Here is a 22,408-nt window from a genome sequence, read left to right as displayed (position 1 = left end):
AGCTTACCAGATATGCGATTTTCAATTTCAGACCAACCATTCTGGCGTTACACATAACAAAATACAAGAGTAATTTGCCCAAGATTTAAAGATCAAGAGTTTTTTGGGAGATTGATCGTCGAAATAAAAAGACTCTGTCCAAAACACAGGTGATGCACAAGGCAAAGGAAAACTCAAACCACAGTGTTTAGGAAGTTTTCCTCAGAGTCCAAATGAAGTAGAGGGAGACCAATAGTTCTCCAGTATGTTTATGAATACATATTCACATACAACTAAAAATACTATTTATAGAACTGAAGTAAAAGGTAGCTAAAACACCATTAAAGTACACTCCACTGAACTAGAATTGGAAGACAGACATCTAGATCATTCAGATGACTGAGTCAAACCTACCATTAAAAGCATTTGCTGATAGGTCATATTTTGTAAACTTTTTATAATTCTTGTTGTTCTGCAGATTGGCTTGAAGTTCCCTTAGTAATTGCAAGCTTTGCGATTCCATAAAACAACCATTTCTGAGAAGGCAATGCTCTAGGAAGATGGCATTTTCTTTAGATATAGAAGCAACTGTTACTCTTAGTTTTCCATAACAATTTCTGTGACCATAACAAGGCCTAACTGGTAATACATTTCAAATTAGCTTGTATCAGATGACTGCTGCTGGAGCTACTTCTTCATATACAGAACATCAAGATAGTAAATTACTCAAGAAGGACATGAAGCTGCTGGAGCGGGTCCAGAGGAGGGCCATGAAGATGATCCGAGGGCTGGACCACTGCTGCTATGAAGACAGGCTGAAAGAGTTGGGGCTGTTCAGCGTGGAGAAGAGAAGGCTCCGGGGTGACATTATCACAGCCTTCCAGTACTTAAAGGGGGCCTACAGGAAAGCTGGAGAGGGACTTTTTACAAGGGTGTGTAGTGATAGGACAAGGGGCAATGGATTTAAACTGAAAGAGGGTAGATTTAGATTAGATATAAGGAAGAAATTTTTCCCTGTGAGGGTGGTGAGGTACTGGAACAGGTTGCCCAGAGAAGTTGTGGGTGCCCCATCCCTGGAAGTGTTCAAGGCCAGGTTGGATGAGGCTTTGGGCAACCTGGTATAGTGAAGGGTTTCCCTGCCCATGGCAGGGACGTTGGAACTAGATGATCTTTGAGGTCCCTTCCAACCCTAACCATCCTATGATCCTAAAGCTAAAATCTCACTATTGGCAAGTAAAATAATTACATCTTTCACTTTCTGTCAAGCACTTCCATTACTATAGCCACAATAAATTTTCCTTTTTTTTTTTTGCAATAGTACCTTGTTGCTGACTCACTCTGTTTGTGATTCACCGCACTTTCCAGAGCTTTTTTCTTTGCTTTATTATTGCCAGCCCAATTATCCTCCCTTCTGTATGCATACATTTTACTTCTGTCCCAAACATAATAATTCACACTTGTCTTGTAATTCATCGATCAATTTGAGACCGTTTGTTCCAGATTGTATTTCATCCTGATCCAGTTCTCTAAACTACTGGACATCTCTGCTGTAAAGATGCTGAGTACAAATGTGTGCTAAATCACTTGAATCACTATTAGAAAATGCTCCAGACCATGGAAAAGTCCTATGGGACTCCCTGTCAAACTGAACCACTGCTGAGCATGTTTTTCAACATTGTGATGGCCATATTCAGATTATTTTACTCCTCTTTTTTAATGAAGAGAATCAGATGGGACACAATCAAAGGCAGACTAAACAGAAAATGTATCACAGCTACTATTTCATTGTTGCCTATTGTCAGGTAAAATGACAGATTTGGGATTGACTTAGTTTATTACTGGCAAATATAGTTCAGTAATTACCCTCCAGGAATTTTAAAAATGTTTAATCAAATTAATAGTTTGAGCTCAATTTTTCCTGTGTATTAACGATGAAATTATTATATGCTGCCAGAGGGTTCTCCTTTAAATAATTTAGATATTTGCTCTTTTTTTTCCAGTACATTTGAGATCTTTACCATTCTCAAAGATAACTATTTCAAAACATATTATAATTGACTTTTATAATTTGCTGAGTGGATCACACCTCTTATCTTTGACCTTGCTCGTCTCCAGTTCATCTGGTTTTGTTAAATTTGTGATTGCAATTAGAAACAAGAAAAGACAAGCCAAATAGAGGAAACTCCTTTGCATATTAGGAACATAACAAAGGAGTCCAACAAGCAGTAATACCTCTGCATCGCTAGTTTGAGAAAAGGCAAAGTAAATTGAGGCAGAGAACATTTTGAGAAGAGGATGTTTCTTACAATTCAATCTCTACTGAAATTAAGGGAATAAAACTTGGACATTTTTCTAATTAATCAGTCAACTGCATTCAGCAATACCTGAAAATTGTAACTGTTATCTGGAAAATTAAGACTCAGTGGAGGAATATCAGTTTTTTGAGAAATATGCAAAACACGTTTTAGTTTATAAATAAATAAAAAATATTTAATTACCTTAGCAAACTGTGCATTTATCCATTTTGTGAATGTTTTCTTTTGAACATCTTCCCGTTCATCTGCCAGAGAGAAGTAAAGCACTTCATCAGAATTATTCAACAAAATAGTACAATATTATTGGTTAAAGCTTCAGTCTTAGTTTGTAGTAAAGCTACTACTAACAAATCAAACATTCAGGGCACCTATTTGCATGTATTCTGGTTTTGACAATTACATCAACATATTTTTGAAAGCCTACAGGTTCCCTTCATAGTCATGGTCTATATCCATAGATCATCTCAACCATCCTGTGGTTTCTTTTCTTCTAGAAGAGAACATCTTAATCATGAAACATCATGAAGTATCCCATTCAATTTTTTTATTTCATATAAATATAAAAAAAAACTAAAACATGTTACTCAATGGTTTTAGCAGCAGGAAACTCTTCTACAGCACTTTTACATGCAGAATGGAACTGGATATGCAAAGGTACAATTCTGATGTATTTTATGTAGGTGGGAAGAGAAAGATGCCTTCAAGTTAGAATCTAATAAGCATTTGCTTAAAAAGATCTGTTAGGCATCATCCCTGAAATAATATAGAAGGGCAGACCTTTTTGCATGACAAAGTCGAACCAAACTAGAATTAAAGGGCATATGTGGAAAAGGTAGTAGAATGTTTATGCTAAAATAAAGCTCACTCAATGCTGCCTTTTGGTTTGCAGTAAAATTCTCTACACTTCTTAAATAAAACGAATATTGAATTCTCATTTGAAATGTTCAGCAATTAATAACGTTAATGGATTCAGTTGAATTTGAAAGGCAAGTATGGATGAGCTACACGAGAAATGCACAGCATTAATAATGTACTCTGTTTTCCCTCCCACTACCCCTTCAAGGAGACAAGACAAGGCAAATCTTTTTGATACAAATACATCTTTGTTCTTAAAACCTCATCTCAATAGCACTTTAAAAATGCTTTTTCACAAGAATGTTTTCCATTCTCAACAATACAATATACTCATGAAAAAATACTACTAGAGCTTGTAAAGTTACTATTTCATTATGAAAAACTTTTGCATACAAGAAGAAGTGTATTCTCATTGCTTTCAGATCATCATGAGTAAAAAGACTGAAGATGCAATAGTACTACTGGAAACATCATAGAAATCAAGAATTATATACATTGTTGTAGATGCCCCATCCCTGGAAGTGTTCAAGGCCAGGCTGGATGAGGCTTTGGGCAACCTGGTGTAGTGGAGGGTTTCCCTGCCCAAGGCAGGGGACTTGGAACTAGATGATCTTTGAGGTCCCTTCCAACTCTAACCATTCTATGATTCTGCCGCTAATATGTATTTGCTACAATAAACTACCTAGTGTTCTATTGCTATCTATCCCAAATAATACTGCTTGCTTCATCCCTTACCTGAAAGTTGTATTTGAATAGTTAGAGATTCATCAAAAAGCAACAGCATGTGGAGGAAATGCGTGATTTTGGTAATAAATTATGCTAAAGCTGTTAATTCTTTTTTTTCCCCATGAGCATCACTTCCCTTTTTCTTGACTGTTAGTAAGCTGTTTATCATACGAATTTTGACATTCCAGCCATGTGTAATATAGAGAAGATGAGAGAGGAAGATGCATTTTGTTGGTGGAAGATACATACTCAATCTGATGTTGTATTACAAACTTCTTCAGCAACTTCGTATAAAAAATTACATATAAATAACTACTCTGTTTAATCATCTCTGATAAAAATGCCAAATGCAACCTTAAAATGAGGTAGAAGAAAAGTATATAGTATTTAGCAGGGAAAGTGAAAGAGGCCAAATCACCTCTTTCAAACTGTTCAAACTTCCACTTTTCCACCCCAGGCTACTGTAATAGCATATTTAGTAACAGTATGTGGGTTGTTGTTTTTTCCACAAAGATATATGCCACAGATTTAACTGCTAGTCACCAACTAAGTCATGTCCATTGAGCTAATAAAAAACAGTGTCTCCTGAGGAAAATGAGAGTTAAAGCTACAATTTGAATGTTCAAAACTTACTCAAAGTTCAGGCAATGCTCTGCTACCTACACAAATCTATTCCACTGCTGTTATCTTTATACAGAGATCATTTCAAGTACTTTTATCTCTAGATGCTTGCTCTGACAAGTTTATACCACAGCAATTTGTTAGTGACAGCCTCCTAACCTAAAAAAGAATCAATCTTTCTCTTATATACGGCATGATTTCCCTACAGTAAGCATGATTTTTTCAAAAAAGATGTTCTTCTAACCCAGATTTACGGATTGAATGCTAGATGTGGAAGCTGAATGACATTTGTCTGGGTGCTGTAGAAACGTGCCAAGAACACTCATCTGTCACTTTCATAGTGCCTTGTTTATAACAGATCCTTCAGCAGTGAGCCTATGAATGCCCTTGCAGGTGTTTTTGCTGTGAGTCAATAAGAATAATCAAATGGCCAGGCAGGTAATTCCTTTGGCTGCTCAAAAGCAATATAGTATGTTTAATTATTTTCTTCCAAGCTGGAGGAATTGCAGAATAGCATACTGTCTCTCTTCAGGTTAAATCTAAACATGAAATACTGCACGGATCTTGAATTCCTTTACCACAATAATAATGTGATCACTTCCCACAGAAAAAAATATGCTTTTCTCAAAATGCTGGACGTTGAGTGGAATAGGCTTAACCTCCTTTCTGTAGGTTATCAACTCAGGAAATGAACACACTGAGGTCTATAGAAGGTCTTCCAGAAAAAAAAAATAATTATGTATTGACCTGTGAGCTTTATCTGATTTTCATGCACCAGAGCGTGTAGTGTAACCAAACAGACCTTGTTTTAACTAGAACACATTCACAAACAGATCTTACAGTCCTGATATATTTCTGGTAGAAGGAGCATCCTGCTTTGCAGCTGTGAATGCAAACCTCTCAAATTAGCTAACTGCACATTTGACTTTAAAAGACTTGAATAAAAGTATTATTCCAGGCTAGAGCTCGTAAGAAATTATGGCCAGGAAAGAAAGCGCAGTATTAATGGAACTAATCATCTGACAAAGAACAGTTCTAAGATTTAATCAGGTGGCAAGGCTAACAGACACAAGTGGTACACTGAAGAATGCTTAGGAACATGCAATCAGGATTCAACAGAACAAAGATGCTATTATTAATGGCAAGTGGTTACCAGACAGCTTTCTTAGATACTTAATAGATTAGTTCATGTTTGCAGCCTACTACTCAAACGAAATTCCCTTCTATTTTCCGCAAAAAAAAAAAACCACAACAAACCAGCATTATGTTGTCACCTTTTAGTAGACTACACTTATTTTCTAACACCCCAAACACCACCAAACATATTAAATAAAAAATGGCAACATGAACAAAAAATCTTTTAAAGTATCTGGTATACTCTAGCTACTGCACTGAACACATACTGCAGTGTTAACAAGTCATAAAAGAAAAGCAATATTTTAAAAAATGTGAGCTGATGAGTATCAAGCAGATTTTAAAAGAAAAAAGACTCAGAAATATGCATTGTAGATGTCACTAAATCGTTCCATTTGTATGATACGGACCATTCTGCTGCAGAAAACATACAGTGAGGGGAAGCGGATCAGTCCTTGGTGCATCCTTCCCTATTTTTCTAGAGGATCTTCAGCCTCTCCCATTCTTGTCACACCTGAATAAATAATGCTTTCACAGACTCAACAGAATGGTTGAGGTTGAAAGGGACCTCTGGACGTCATCTGATCTAACCCCCCTGACCAAACAGGGTCACCTAGAGCAGATTGTCCAGGACCACATCGAGTCTATTTTTTAGTATCTCCAAGGATGAAGACTCCACAGCCTCTCCTCCTACAGACTGCAACATCAAGACCATATCTTTCCTACCATCTGCAGTCTGCCTCCCACAGATGTGGGTAGTGGCTTCTGATGCAAGTGGCTTAGGAAACTCTTCTGAGGAGTAAATACAGCCCATTTTTGAAAATCAGAAGACATTCAACAAAAGTGCACTGGTACTTCAGGGGTATGGGAAATGAGTCATATTCTCAGATTATAAGTTTTGATTTAAAACAAAGAAACAAATCATTGTCTTTAATGTATCAATAAAGACATTACATAATACGTGTAGAATATTTGAATCACTGCAGAGACAGTCATGTTTGGCTCGGTTGTGACAGATTTTATGCAGTCTTCAGCAAGCAGTTCCATCACAGGTTGGAACACAAACAGGAAAGGAGACTTGTCTCATTCTTATACCCAGTGTTGCCTTAAGCTGGGTTAAACAATAATTGAATAGCCATGTTTTGTCTACCAGGAACTATCAGGAAGAAAGAAGTTAAAAAAAAAAAAAAGAATTCCTATATACTAGCTGGAAACTTTGAAACAATGGTGTTAAGGCAAGTGTCGATTCCTTCATTCATGGCAACTGCAGGTCCATCTGAACACTGCACTTTAGAGAATAAAACCATCAAAATTGCTATTTGATTTTCTAGCTGCCAAACAATGCAGAATTACAAAAAGCCAGGATTTGCTTCAGTGAGTGGAAGTGAGTATCAGCTGTGGTGGGAGCACTAGGAACAAAAGAGGCCACAGATAGTCACATTATTGATACTCTGGCTTCATCGACTTGCTATTCTTAGAGATTTCCAGCACATTGTTGCAATACTCTGCCAGTAACTACAACTGCTGAGAAATGTTCCCTTCCCATTCTTGCTTACCTGAGAGAGGAAGAAGAAATCAATGTAATACAATGACTGAATGATATTTGAGTGGACTAGCTTTGATTTTTAGTCATTGAGGTCATCCAAGACATTCACAAGCTGACAGGAAATACAATAGACTGCTTTGACAGACAGCAAATGATTTTAAGTCTATTGCTCATGCAAGGCAATATCTAACATGCAATTCTTTGTCCATCTTCTCTAAACATACTGATGAGCGGTGTGTTGACTTTATCTGAATACTGTTAAAATTCTCTGTTCCCTGTGCTACCCCTTGAGACTTTAGTGTGGAACCTGAATCAAATCACCATAATCAGACCATTCAGGCTTCTCAAAATACTGATGAACCTATTCAAAAGCTCAGCAGAAAAGAGAGACTTCAGAATCCAGAAAACCCTCATTAATATAAAAAAACCCACACCTACAACTCAAAGCTCCCAGAAATAGTATCTCAATATTTTTTGAGGGCATTTAGTAAGATTCAAGGTAAATTTAGAAAGGGAGCAGGATACTACTATACCAAAAGGACTTAATCTCAACTCTGCTCCCCTCCATCCCCTTCTTCAATACAAGAACTCAGAGAGAGAGATTGCATTTGCTGCTCAGGGGACAGAAGAGAGAATAAGATAAAAGCTACAGGATTTCTGCTGACACCATAAACCTAGATTTAACTCTAGGCTGAGAAAGCCTTGTATTTTTCTCATTTCGTTATGTTAGCTGGAATTTTTCTCTGATTATAAATATTTAAGGAAAACTGCTTCCTGACTTTTCTCCTTTTTTAATTCTTTAAGGTATTACAAGTAGTTATAAAAGGTCTCATTCTTCTGACCTAACTTTGACTAATTAGCTATTTAGGGAAATACTACAGAGTGCTTTTGGAGACCAGTATGCAAGTCATGGGGTAGAAAAGAGCAGGAACAGCACAAAAGATAGAGAACTTAACAGAGTGCCAGACTGGACCAGAAGGAAAGAAAGAAAAGAGAACAACAATAAGAAAAAGATGGGGAAGGGATGGGTGGGACAGAGTGGGGTAGAAGACAAAAGGGGAGGGAAAAGCTTCTTCCCTGGTTTAGGAGGAGAAAGGGAAAATAGACATATGGAGAAACAGAAGTGGGAAACAGCAGAGAAACTCTGTGTTTCTGGAAAGAAAAAGGAATGAGGCATCAGATGTGATATCTGGTAGCTAGAAGATCATATGCCAAGAAGCAGTGAATTTGAACAAAAGAACCACCCAAACATGTGAGGCAAACCAGCATGGTGTGATCTGCCTCCTCAGGCCATTAGCCAATTAAAAAAAAAAGAAAAAGAAAAAGAAGATATTTGGCTAGCATCCAAAAATACTAGGAGAACATAAACAAGCTAGGTATGATGTCTAAAACATTAACAGACAGCTGTGAAATGTACACATAGATCTAGGTTTGAACAAATTATTGTAATTTGCTGCATGTTTGGTAAAAACAAAAACATCACACCATTTCTCAGCCTTTTACGTTACTAAATAAACTGTAGCACGTGCAACTCCCAAGACAAAAGCAGGAGCACAATTCCAATGGAATTAAAAAAAAAAAGAAAATAAAGAAAAATAAAGAAAATAAACAGAATTTCCATTTACATTTTCAGAACATTTTAAGTATACACAACTTGGAGTATTCAGCTCCAATTCATACATTGGTAATGGTACTCTCAGCAGTTGTCCTGCCCCTAGTTTTTCTCTGATCTACCACATACATACACACACACGCCTTGGGAACTGATTGTACTTCTCTGTGTTTATGGATTTGACCCAGGAGGAAGGAGCAGAACTGCTAATAGGCAATAATGTGTCTGAAGGCTCCCACGGGCTAGTCGTTGTCTTCTTGCTGGCTGGCTGTTAAGTGAAGTAGCTAATGACTTAGCTGCAGGGCTGGAAAAGGGCCCTGATTTCGTACCTCCTCTCATTAGCAGGGTAAGGGAATAGGAACAGACTGGCAGCTGCTTTCTTCTCACATCTCATCTTACACCACACTAAATTTCAGGACACCTGCCTCAAATGTTGGCGACTCACCCTTGCCTTAGGTTTTCAAGAATAAGGACTTGAACCAGTAGTCTCCTAGTTATTCACAGCTTTGCAAACACAATCTTTGCTAGTTTTGTTTGTTGGTTTCCTTTTATTCTTTTATAAACAGCAATCATTTTGGGCCCAGGAAGTTTTTCCCAAAGAGAAATTGCTCCTAAGGAGCCCCAGTTTTTCAATACATCAGAATTCTTGCAAAAATATAAATCGCTTCTCAAAATTAAAGAACCTATTCCTCTCTGCTGAGAAGCTGATGCTCAAAAAGGAAGGAGTTCAGCTTATGACTTAAGTTATCTCTACATTTTAATATATAATTATTCAGTTGGGTATTCAGCTTTGTATGAGCAGTGTTTATTGTATACTTTTCGATGTCACATACACATATTGACAAGTTAAAAGTAGACCTAGTAACATATTAATAGAAGCACTTGCTGTTATAGCATCACACCATCATTATAGGAGTATTTTCTGAACACTGTAGATGGTCTATTACACCCTAAAATAAGGCAACATGTTTGCTTTAACTCAAACCCCCATGATGACTAGAAGTGCTATACTGGCTGAAACCACTGCAGTTTGCTGGAACTTACAGAGTATTGTATGATTTAACTATATTGTCAACTTTTTGGCAGTCAGACACCAATGAAATCATGTTGCCAATACATCCAAGCACCAGTTGCTGCGTCAAGCCACAAGTCTGGTTGTTGGTCTGACTCGGACAAAACGGGAGAACCTAAGTGATATAATTTTTCAAAATAGGTTTAACTTGCTTGAAGGAGAGACTAGACGTGATAAACAGATCAAATACTTGTTGATTATATTAACACTGTTCTCAGATGTTCTTACTTTTAACCCATTTTTGTCCCTTCCGAGAGAAAGTGGGAATTATTGGCAGACAAAAGAACCACCATCAGCTTTTTTTCCCCTCCTCAGAGCACATGCCTGTTCTCATACACTGCTCCTTGCAGAGGAAGGACTGCAGCATTAGGACTGATTGATAGGGCCAGGCAGGCAGCATGGCAGCAACAGTCTTCCTGCGAGCCCTGACATACAGTCAGCACCGGGAAAATCCTCATCAGTTAAAGACTAATAAAAGTGGTTTGTGCGCACACCGTATTTAGTGACAACTCATACCAAGCATTGTTACTCCTCTGTATCAATGATCCGAGGACTGCTGAAACTAATTCAAAGGGAAAGCAAGTGCTCTCTCACCTCAGCTGCTGTTACCAAGCCAGCTTGAAGCAAACTCCAACATTATAAATGTTCCTGTCACCGCTGTGGGAAAAGTTACATGCCAGAAAACGACAGCACTAGCAGATCCTGTATTTCAGCAACGTCACAAAATAACCCCAATGAAACCCACAAAATAAGAAACATGTTTTAGGAAAACTTTAAACGGCCCAAGCCTTTATGGTTTTCACCAGGAAAGCTGTTATATGCACTGTAAGGAAGAAAACTGTGATAAAGGAGCTGTGCCCAACAGCAAACTTGGCTTGCCAGGACATGGAGGTTGTAAGTTTCTTGTTGATTTTGTTTTGTTTTGTTTGTTTGTGTTTTTTAAGCTTTGAAGAGCAGTTTTTGGTTGATCAGCAGGCCACCTCAGAGTAAGCTCTGACAGAGGCACTGTATTGGAGTATTAGTAAAGCAGAGAATAATTATCAAAAATTAAAAAGTCAAGATTATGTATCTAGATAAAATTACCCACAATTTTCGTATTTATATTTTTTATGAAAAATACACAATTATTTTTGTTTGTTCAGAAAAGAGGATATAAATGCTTACAGTTGCACTGACAGTGTCTTTCCTTAGCTGGAGATTTATACCATCTAGGTTTCTATTTATGTTCAAATACAAACAATAAAGGGACCAAGGATAGTAAAGCTTATTCAAGAGCCAGTCAGAGCAGCATACATTAAAAAGGAAAAGTAAGAACCCACAAATTTTCTGAATGATAGACTGCCAACTAATAACAAATGAAGCTGAAAGAAGCATCAGGATTTAAAAGAGGTAATCAGAGTCTAAAATACTGCACTAGTACTTAGGGTTTCACACAAGCTTCTGATGTGAAAATGAAATTGCTGTACTGTTTTCAGCAAATGCCACCTAGTGATACATAGTTGCAAAGCTTGATAGTGCTTTGACTTTTATGTATTTTTTCCCAGATTTTCTGATTTGCTTCTATGAAAAATATCAGGCAAATGCTTTACGTGGTCACAGGCTGAAAACATTTGTATCACACACGCAGAACACAGACAGAGAAGGGTGAGTTAACCATACGCAGAGGACCAACACTTGTTTCAGTTTGTACTAAAATATTCATTACAAACAACCATGCTAAGTACACTGTGGTGGTTAGAGCTAGTCTGTAATATTTCAAGTTCTTTTTTTTGTTCCTCTGTCAAAAGCAATTAGAGAACAGGCTGTTCTAGTCTGCTTGAGTGACTGCTGTCTACTTTGTTTCATCTGACCCAATTAGTGTCTGAGTTAATTAGTAGAGGCTGCCTCTGAGACACGTATCAGAGAAGTTTGCGATTAATGAGAGCAAGGTGTTAATATGCAATTGTTTACAATACAGGCACCCTGTTCTTACAGGGAAGATACTGTCGTAGCAAAGCTGGTAACATTTCCTGGCCCACAGCTAGGCTTCACCTTCTTATACACCATTCGCAAATCTTTGAAAGAAAAGAAAACATGCTCCTAAGAATAGCTGTATAAATTAAAGTAGCGATCAGTGTTTCCCACTCCTGTTTTAACCTTACTTGAAGTAGTCAAAGTAATGATGAATGTGTCTAAATCAAAGTTGTCATTTATTTCATTTACAGAGAACTACTATAGATTGCATGTTGTCAGGTCTTTTGGCTTCATCTCACCACCCCAAGCATCTCCTTCTTTCAAGGGGAGTAAAGAAAGGACAGTCAAAGTGTAAGATAAAGCATCTAAAGAGCTTTTGTTGATATTGGTCAATTAGGAGGCAGGAAGAAAAGCTAATAGGGTAGAATTTACTTCCTCCAAACCCCTTCCTTTCTTCATGCTGTTTGTAGTGGTTCAATTGTACAAGTGACTGAAGAATCTTAAATTTTCAGAAATACACGTGTCCTGGGTTCAGAGTTAGTTTTTATTCTTAGCAGCTAGAAGAGCTCTGTGTTCTGTAGTTAGTCTGGGATTTGTTATGAGAAGAATGTTGATGATACACTGATGTTTGTAGTTGGTGCTGAGACATCAAGGACCTTTCAGCTTCGCATGTTTTTGTCAGTGTGCAAGGAGCACAGGAGACTGCGGGAAGCATGGCCAGGAGAAAGGGTCAACAGCTCCCCTTATGATTTCAACTTAGACTTAGAACTGAGGGTTGAGCAGGAACTTGGGAATTCTCTTCTGAGGGCTGTTTTGGACAAGCAGTCTCTTGGATTTCTATCTCTCCCTTGCTCTCATTTCAGGCTTCTCACTCATCCAAGGTTGTGGTGTCAGGACATACCTGTTTTGGCATCGTTTGCTGGGATGGGATGAGAGTTTGTCACCAGGTGGTGAGCAATTACACTATGCATCACTTGTTTATATATATTATTATCATTTATATATATTTATTTTCATATTTTTCAGTATTACTTTTAATTTTATATTATTATTCAATTGTTCTTATCTCAATTCTCGGCCCACAAGTCTCCCTCTGTTTTCCCTTTTAATTCTCTTCCCCATTCCCTAAGGGTTGCTGGAGAGTGAGTGAGCAGCTGTGTGGCACTTAGTTGCCGGCTGGGTTAAACCATGACAACATGATAGGGTCTGAGTGTTTAATTAATTGCTATACTAAATATGCATGTCTCATATTACCCCACATTTTGGTAAGCTGCTACTGTTTAATATAGGTGAAGGTATTTAGATAAAAGTCTAAATACCAGCACTTGATCGAAAACTTGGATTACAAAGCATGTTAAATGTGCATCCTCTACCCCCTATAATGTAAAACGTTATTGAAAGGAAAAAGAAAGTAACTGAATTTCTAGACGGCTCATAAGCAACACTTTGCAAACAGTCATTACGTTTACTGTAGACTGTAAGTAGTTATTCCTTCAGCTTCCTTTTGAAGCTTCTAATTTTTCATTTAATATCTTCAGTTAGAAAGTGATTGAAAAAAGATTCAAATTGGAAGAATACTGAGGGAGAGAGAGAGGGTTGACTCTTTTTCATATTAATATATTGAAAAAGGATAACACAACAGAAATCAGTTTTACTCATCATCCTGAAAATGGTGACTACTATTACAAGGAAAATGCACTTTTTAGTATTTTTAAGACAAAATATATTAAAGTTAGAATTCAGCAGTGTGCCCAGAGCCACCAATAATTCCAACCCTTTTTTTCCCCAGAAAACAATGGGGGAAAAAACTATCATTATATAGAACAGGCATTATAGCTGTAGAAATTACATCACTGTACACAAGAGAAGTGTTTTAGGTGATGCATCATCCTTATCTATCAAGTTATACAATGTATAGCATTGGCTTCTGGTCCAATATCTGTCTGTCAAGTACTGCGTTCAGAAATAGGCGTCCTATGTTACACAGGGGCGGCACAGAATGTATTTCTTTTTAAGCAGTCAGGCATAGGTCCCACTTATGAACATTTTAATGTCCATAATAAAACCAGAACAACATACTTTGCTATGTGCTATTAAATGTTGTTTACAACTCTGCAGATACTTCTCAGATTATTTTTAAGTTGTCTATGGAGCTAACCAAAAGTACTAAGAAACCCTATCCAAAACCCATCTACCTGGCATTAGTGCATTAGGCATCAGTTAAATCTGAATAGTCGGTTCTGGGCTCGATACAGAGTTCACCCACACATGGGGATAAAGTGTGACATCTTAAAGTTACCTTGGGTACCTTGAGTACAAAGAAGTGGAAAAAATAAAAGGAACAGAGACAAAGACACAACAAGTAAGATAGAGGAGATACATAATTCCGATTTCCATATATTGAGCCATTTTTCCATGCTGGGGAAGGGGGAAAAGTAAAGAAGGAAGCAATTTGTAGATAGGTAACATCTTTAGGTTTTGTACCCTGAAATTATTACCTCACATCAGAATATTTGAGGCATTACTGAAATACTTGTTAAAATTTGGTACGAGTACCATTTGTCTTCTAATTAAATAAGCATTTTCGGAGGAAGTTAGAAAAATATTTGCAATATCAAGACATATTATTCATTTATTTATTGCATGCAGATCTCATGCCCTCTCCACTGAAACTAGGATTTTCTGGCTACACCAGATACGAATACGAACATTTTATATAACCCTAGCACATTTGCTGCCTGCATGTATTCTATGTATTGATCAGGGATTTTTCATTTCATACATTGTTCAGAACAGCTTGCAGTGAATGATTTCATATCTATAACATTAAGTGAAGATTAAGAAATATTAGTATTGATGTTGGGACAGTTACCTATTATAAACATTGATTTTGATTTCAATTCAGTGCCAACTCATCAGCTCTACGGAGAAGCACTATCTTCTTAATATAGATTCAGTATAGAAAAAGGAGAAAAACATCTCTTTGTCATTCTTTTTTACGGCTGTTCTTTTCCAGTCTAGACAACTCAAGGCAAGTGTGACATTTCATAACATCATAAACTACATTCAAGAAGCATATTGTTATTCTATTCCAATGTTTTGGCAACAGTAAAGAATAGTTTTCTTTGTAGCCTAATGCCTTCTAGAGGCTCCTCAATCAAACCACAAAGATATTTTGATCACATCCATCCTAATAGAGAAACAGAAGTAAATAGATATTGGAACTTAAGTTTTGGCTTCTACCTTGGAGGATTGTACAAAAGACCAAATGAAAACATTCAGGGCTTTACAAGCTAGAAAACACACAAGCTTGCAGAGGGAGGGAAGGAAAGAAAAATATGTCACCAAATGAGACTCTCCCCTCCACTCTCCCTACCCCCAGGAACCCAAGCCGCTGCTATCAGACCCAGTAAAATGTCTCCTTTTGCAGAGTAAGGTAATGTTCCACGCATTTGCTCTTTCTGTATACATCCCAGAATCTCCCCATGCATTATGTTTGTATCACAATATTCAAAATGTGCATCACAGAAGTTTCAATTCTGGAAATAGGTCTTATATCTACTGTTTTCCACTAGGAAATGGTTGTCATTTTACTGCTTTGTTTGCATATACCTATACTGAAATCTGTAGGTATTTTTAACAAATTACTAATAGAAGCAGAAAAAAAAAGTATTATAATTTAAAAGATCAGAGCATGCACAATGCTACTGAAGTCAGACAAGAATAATTAGGTGTTCTAAACATTTGAAATCAAAATTGAAAATAGATTAGGATTTAATGGATACTTTCCAAGCCAACTGTATTTTTTCAATTTATAACATGCATAAGAAGACATACTTAAAAAATTGAAAAGAGAAAGCATATATATTGTATTAGCAAATTTTCATACCTTTGGTAAATTCAGAAATTTAATTGAACAATTGCAAAACGGCAGGTGAGGTGGAGGCATCGCACGATATGTATGGGAGAGGTTTGATTACACAGCTCCTACAGTTAGCAATGATGTGGTTGAGAGCCTCTGGGTAAGGATTAGGGGGATGAAAACCCAAGGGGATGTTGTAGTGGGTATCTACCACTGATTACCCAGTCAGGACGTAAGCACTGATGAGTTATTGTATGGGCAATTAGGAGAAATTTCTGGATCAGCAGCCCTTGTCCTTATGGGAGATTTCCACTTCCCAGACATCAGTTGCAAATATCATATTGCTGTGACAAGCAGGTCTTGGAAATTCTAGAAGTTTGTAGGAGATAACTTATCATCACAGACACTCAGTGAGCCAACTAAGAGAGATGCCCTCCTAGACTTGCTACTTGTGAAAAGAGGAGTTGTGGGGCATGTCATGCTAGGGGGCTGCCTTAGCCACAGTGATCATGAAATGGTTGAGTTTAAATGAAATGCCTGGAAAATCATTCAGTGGTGAAGAACTCTGTGAAGCCCTCACAAAACTGAACAACCTAGCAAAAAGATGGCCATTGACACTGAAGATGAAGTGATAAATTCAAGGAAAAGTGTTCTAAAAAAATGCCAACAGGAAGCTAAGCCCAGAACAGGCAATTATAAAAGAGGTCCTGGAGTCATCATTGACAGTTCTTTGAAATCATCATCTCAGTGTGCAAAGCATATAAATTAAAGCTACCCAACATGTGCCATCCCCACACGTGCTGTGAGCCAAACAGGAGGGGTAATTTTGTTCCTAGAAAAGTTTTGTGTGCCTATACCTGAAGGGCTGCATGCAGTTCAGGTCTCCTCATCTCCAGAAGGATGCAGCAGACTTAGAGAAGGGTAAGAGGAGTCAATCAAGGGGATGAAGCTGCTGCCTTATAAGCAGATATTCAAAGAGCTTGGACACGCCAGTTTGGAGAGAGGCTCAGGGAAGCTAAGACAGAGACATGGAAAACATGAAAGGGTGGAATTTCTATGAAAAAGTTACTGTACATGAAGAGGGGAAGCTCACCAAAACAAGAGCATGTTCGTTTACAATAGATGAAAGAAAGTACTTCACCCGTTATTTATCAGGAAGTTCAGATAACACTATATAAAACAGTTCAATATGTCCACCGTTAGAGAACATATTTCCTCTTCCCCTGCCTAAATCAAGTGTAATTCCCATTTTCTTCTAATTTCTCCTGTAATTTACTAATAATACACCTCCTTTGCACACTCTTAAACTTCCTTTACATTTTCACACACCAAAATTTGAGTCTGGTTACCTGTTCTCCGTATGGTTCACACTTGCACTGTGGAACTCCCGAGCATGCGAAATCCTCGGGCCAAACAAGTAAAAGGATTAAAGAGGATTTATAAAAATTAATGGTGGAAAGGTATTCAGATGATTCCGAACACAAGTATCCTGAGGCAGCGCTTAGCTTCAGTACTGACTAATTACTGATATCCAGAAGCTGTGAGGTATTATCTACCATGTAAAGGATTCTTGTTTCAAATTATTGCTAGACAGACTTTTAGGATAATTCTGCATGGATCAGGATTAAGAAAATGAGAATGATTTCTCTATTTTTCTCCTTTTACTCAACTCACAAAATAAATATTCTTTGACCAACACAAGAACAAAAAGAAAGTATTTTTTTGAGAATTTGAAGAAGTAAGGAATGAACTGGCTACTCTAATATTTGCAATGCCTAACAACTAATTTAGCAACCAAATAAATCATGTCAATGTTATTTTGGTATTTCTACATCACTAATTGTCAGGCATTCTTCATCAGGATCATCAGCTTGATGACAATGACACACAGAGGTTAAATCACTTGGATATCTAATTAACCACCAGAAACAATGCATCTGTGACATTCAGGCTCCACCTAACATCACAGCAGAATCCAGAGATTCTGTAACCAAATACTAGTTTTGGAAAATAAAAATACTTCCATTCTTAGAATTAGAAAATCATGCAGCAGGCAGTTAGAGTAATAAAAGTAACGTGGAAAAGTTTTCTAATGAATACAAAACAATTTACAAAGATCAAATTGACATGACTTTCACATTTCAATCAATGTAAATGGAACTCTTAAAATTCTCCTCTTCATTTCTATTTTATTTTCCCCATGAAAAGGAAATGGAGTGCATTTCAAGTCTTGGACGTTTTTCCTCCATTAACAATTTAGTCTTAAATGGAGGGAGAACTTTGGGAATACACAGTTCTCCATATTAAATTGTCTAACACCAAAGGGGACCACTGTACATAAAAACTTGAACTAAGGGGCCCAAGAAGGACAAGGAACTGCTTGAGAGAGTCCAGCACAGGGCCACAAACATGGTTAAGGGAGTGGAGCATCTCCCTTATGAGGAAAGGTTAAGGGAGCTGGGTCTCTTTAGCTTGGAGAAGAGGAGACTGAGGGGGGACCATGAGAAAATAATTTCCAGTGCTAACAGCAAATATATTGAAAAAACTACTCATTGAGTCAGAGGAAGAAGCAGGATTCAGAAGCAATATAAATACAAAATTTTAAAAGTATCACTATACTTTAATGTGTCTTATATTATCTTCAAGAAAAAGGTAGGGAATTACATTATTAATAAAAAAAATAGAGTAAATTGAAATATTACTTAATGTTTCAATTTTGTACTTACAGAAATGCATTAACACTGTAAGATAAAACTGTTAAGGTATGAGACATCTGTTTTCATTCACAAAATTTTTAAATCTTTATACACAATTAGATGAATATTTGACATTTTCGTATTCACTATGAATAGTGAATAATCAGAGAAACACACACTATCTGTTCTTATTTTTAGCTTCATGCTCTTTGCTGTATTTTTTACTATCATCATTGGCTTGTACCACATAAACCTCATACAAAATACCAGTTTGACTTTAATGACCAACCTGTATGACAGTTCAGCATCAGAATTTAAGTATTTTAAAAGTCGAAAATGTTTATAGTCTCACAAATAGAAACAGTTAATTAATCTTCCTTTTAGCTGTTGATTTATTAAAATGTACTTGATTTAAGGTAAGCATTTAAAGGTTGGCTGTGTTTTATTTTAAAATAGAAAAAAATGGAACAGATGCACACCTCTCTTCAATGTACTCCACTGTCAACAGATTACCCACAGCACTCCCATAGTTTAGGGCTCTGCCAGAACATGCAGACAGGAACCTGCTGTATATTTCAACCTTGAAAAATAAAAAAATACTGCATGGACAGAAAAAAGGAAAGGAAAAAAAAAAAGGAAAAAGTACTTTCCTATTTCTCAGTATCACAACTCATCCTCCTGGTTGGAAGGAGGAGGAAAAGCAGTGCCATTGCTTGATATGATTCATGTTGCTGGATTACTATCGTTAGTGAGGATTACAGTTTTGGCAGACTAAGAGACATAGGTTAAAAAAACTGCAGCGAGTATATTAATGTTAAGAAATAAACAAATTATGGAATTATAGCCTGCTATCAGTTTGTAAAACTTCATAGCTTTCCCAAGATATTATATATTTTTTTTTAATTTATATTTTCCATAAAACTTCATATCTTTGAAAATGTTTCTATACTTTCCTAAGTAACATACAGTTGCTAGGATTACAGTGAGAGTAGCAGAGAAAAAACACTGAAAAACTGGCTTGGATTTTTTTACTGTAATCCTTTTCAGAAATATAAGCAGTTTACAAGTTTACGAGTTGAGATTAGATACTACTTTATGGAATTAATTAATAATAAAAAAAATCATGCATATGATCTTCATTTGTGCAAGAGCTCAAGCAGCCACATCTCTATATTACCGACACGCTAACATAGCTTTCCACAGATTTCTGAAAGATGGCACACACATCCAAAGATGTTTGATGACTTTTATTAAACTCTTCAAGCAATAAGTGTTCTCCTCACTTCTAAGTATTTATGGAGATCATTTTCAATTCCAGTGACACTAAAGTGAGCACTAAATGTGATTCTTGTTCCTTAATCCATGATATAATCTAGGAAGGTAAAATTTGACCTATATGTGTAAGAAGCTTTTTTTGCCTTTTACACTTTACAGCTGTCTTTTTTGAATGTTATTACTAGCTTTCATCCTCACTTTATAAACTGCAATTAGGCTTGATGGTTAAAATGCATGAACTACTGTCTGAGAGATGTTATCTGTGAGAAAAGCCATAGATTGTGCATCTCGTACTTTTCCTATTACTGACTATTTTTTGGAAAATTATTATCATCAACCACTGAGATTAATTTGTGCCTCTTCCTTTTTCTGCAAGTTGTATTTACAGGGTATAGGAGACATATAATGAAATAACCAGCTATCAACAAATATTTCAAGTAATGAGCCCCACGAATCAGGACTTTTGGGTGACCTTGCAAATGTACTTCCAGCAGAAATTCTTTGAAACTGCCTGACCATTTACTTTATAACTTGCAACAATTCATGAACATTTTATGCATATGCTGTGTTAACACATTTTAGATGTTAACCCTTCACAACCCATAACACTTCAAAATAGTGTAGCTTTCTGTATGTATGTTTTGCACCCTTCTGAATAGCTGTTGTTTCTGTAAGTGAGAAGCCACGTAAGCGCTGCCAGCTCTGCCACTTCTAGGTCTGCAAATCTAAAGTGCCATTCACGGTGTTAGAAAGTCTCACGACTTGAAAGATATTCAAGATCTTCCAGGTACTTGTTAAGTTAGCTGAGGTTCAGTGTACAAGTCAATTCACTTTCACTCTCTACAGGGGGGCTGGTCTGCTAGTATCTCTGCTGCCCTTCACCCAAAACCTATACTTGTCTGAAAAAGATGCCAACAGAATCCAGAGTGTTCTGCAATTGCACCAATTATACCACTGACATTTACAAGCATGTCATTAAACGAAGAAAATATTGACAAAAACATGCCAAACCAAGAGAATAATCCCAAAAGAACGTGCAAGAATATTGGCTCTGTTCTTTACACCTTTTTTTTTTTCTGGTAAGCAAAATTTCCTTTTAGTTGATCAGATTTTCAATGAAAGGTAAAAAATTGCATAGTGCATAGCAATGCAGATTTGTGGATATTTCCCCTTTCTCTCTCTCTTTTTTTTTTTTTTTTCCAGTGAAACACTTCACAACTCGTTTACATTCAAGCTGAGCTAACCATCCTGAAACCGTTGAGGAAGACCTAGACTCTAGATTAGGTTTGCTGCCCCTCCTCTCAGGTCAGCAAGGTCTTCTCCTTGTATTGCTGCTGGTGAACCACCTGCTAAAGCATTGAGCAGCATGGCTATCAGTCCCCAAGCTCTCTGATGTAGCCATCATATGAACTTATTGACATCTGAAGAAATGAAAAATGCTTTTGTATTGATGGGAGAGATGTACCAAAATTATCTTGGTTTTTTGTTTGTTTTGGTGTTTTTCTTCTTGTTGTGTTGATTTTTTTTTTTTTTTACTTCAAAATTAGACAAGACGTTTTATTCTTAATTTAGATGAACAGTTACTGACAGAGTTGTAAAAACGTCTGTGTAAGGCTGCTCTAGTTCATTAATTAAATGCATAGAAACACCCCTAGTCAAAGGTGAACTCATCTGTAGAATTGCTATTAAGTAGAATTGCTGGAAATACAATTTGCTCTTTTATAACAAATAAGAAAACCATCTATTGATTCAAATGTTACCTTTTGTTTGAAAAAATGTCTTTAGTTTGAGTTAAGTCATTGTTACATTTAATTAATATAACAAAATTTCCCATTCTATTCTATTAGTTGCTTAATACAGTCAGAAGGAAGAGTTAAAGAAGTACTCTAAGCTCCTTACAAAACTTTGGAAGAAAATTAAAAAGTAGTCACGTTTCTTGACATCATAAGTGTTTATTTTCTAAACTTCATTTTCTGTAACATTCCACTTCCTAATGAGCAGAGGAGCAATACAGTTAATTCCAATATACTTTATATGCTAATAGTTACCGAAGACAAGTGTTCGTTTATTGATCACAGTTAAACAGTACAACTATATTTGCAATATAACTGTTCTAGCCTCTCTACTACTAACAATGTAAGACGTCACAATCTTTCATAATGAGGCATGACCACTCTTGCCATCTTGCAAAAAGGATAAAGAAACTGTTAAGATACAAGAGTGAAGAATGAAAATAACTTCTATATGTTAAGCATATGTGCACATTTGTGCACATGCATTACATATCACTACATTACATATTACTATTGACAAAGGCTCATTTCTGAAATCCTGCACTAAGAAATGGTACCAAAAATCTGCCCACTTAAAATATGTTGGTTTACTCACTGATAAGGGAGATGTGCAAGTAAGCAAACATTTTTTTTTTCATATATATACACACATATCTATGTGGATGTACATAGCAGGACAGATACAAATCAGAGTTGGTGATAGAATCATAGAATGGTTAGAGTTGGAAGGGACCTCAAAGATCATCTAGCTCCAACCCCCCTGCCATGGACAGGGAAACCCTCCACTACACCAGCTTGCCCAAAGCTTCATCCAACCTGGCCTTGAACACTGCCAGGGATGGGTCATCCACAACTTCTCTAGGCAACCTGTTCCAATGCCTCACCACTCTCAAAGTGAAGAATTTCTTCCTCATATCTAATCTAAACTTGCCCTCTTTCAGTTTAAAGCCATTGCCCCTTGTCCTATCA

At 36.8% G+C, this 22,408-nt stretch overlaps 1 protein-coding gene across 1 annotated transcript in view; it reads right to left on the bottom strand.

Moving 5' to 3' along the window:
• DMD (dystrophin) overlaps nt 1-22,408 on the bottom strand; it is a 1,192,425-nt gene that overhangs the window by 996,193 nt on the left and 173,824 nt on the right. Inside the window, exon 2 of the mRNA XM_086608718.1 lies at nt 2,478-2,539. Coding sequence (XP_086464844.1) covers nt 2,478-2,539 — 62 coding nt within the window. The remainder of the gene's footprint in view (nt 1-2,477; nt 2,540-22,408) is intronic.

This window comes from Tauraco erythrolophus, chromosome 1 (assembly GCF_009769465.1).
Source record: "Tauraco erythrolophus isolate bTauEry1 chromosome 1, bTauEry1.pri, whole genome shotgun sequence".
NCBI classification, from domain to species: domain Eukaryota; kingdom Metazoa; phylum Chordata; class Aves; order Musophagiformes; family Musophagidae; genus Tauraco; species Tauraco erythrolophus.
Note: the sequence above shows the minus strand (reverse complement) of the source record. Positions and strands in the feature narration are given on the sequence as shown.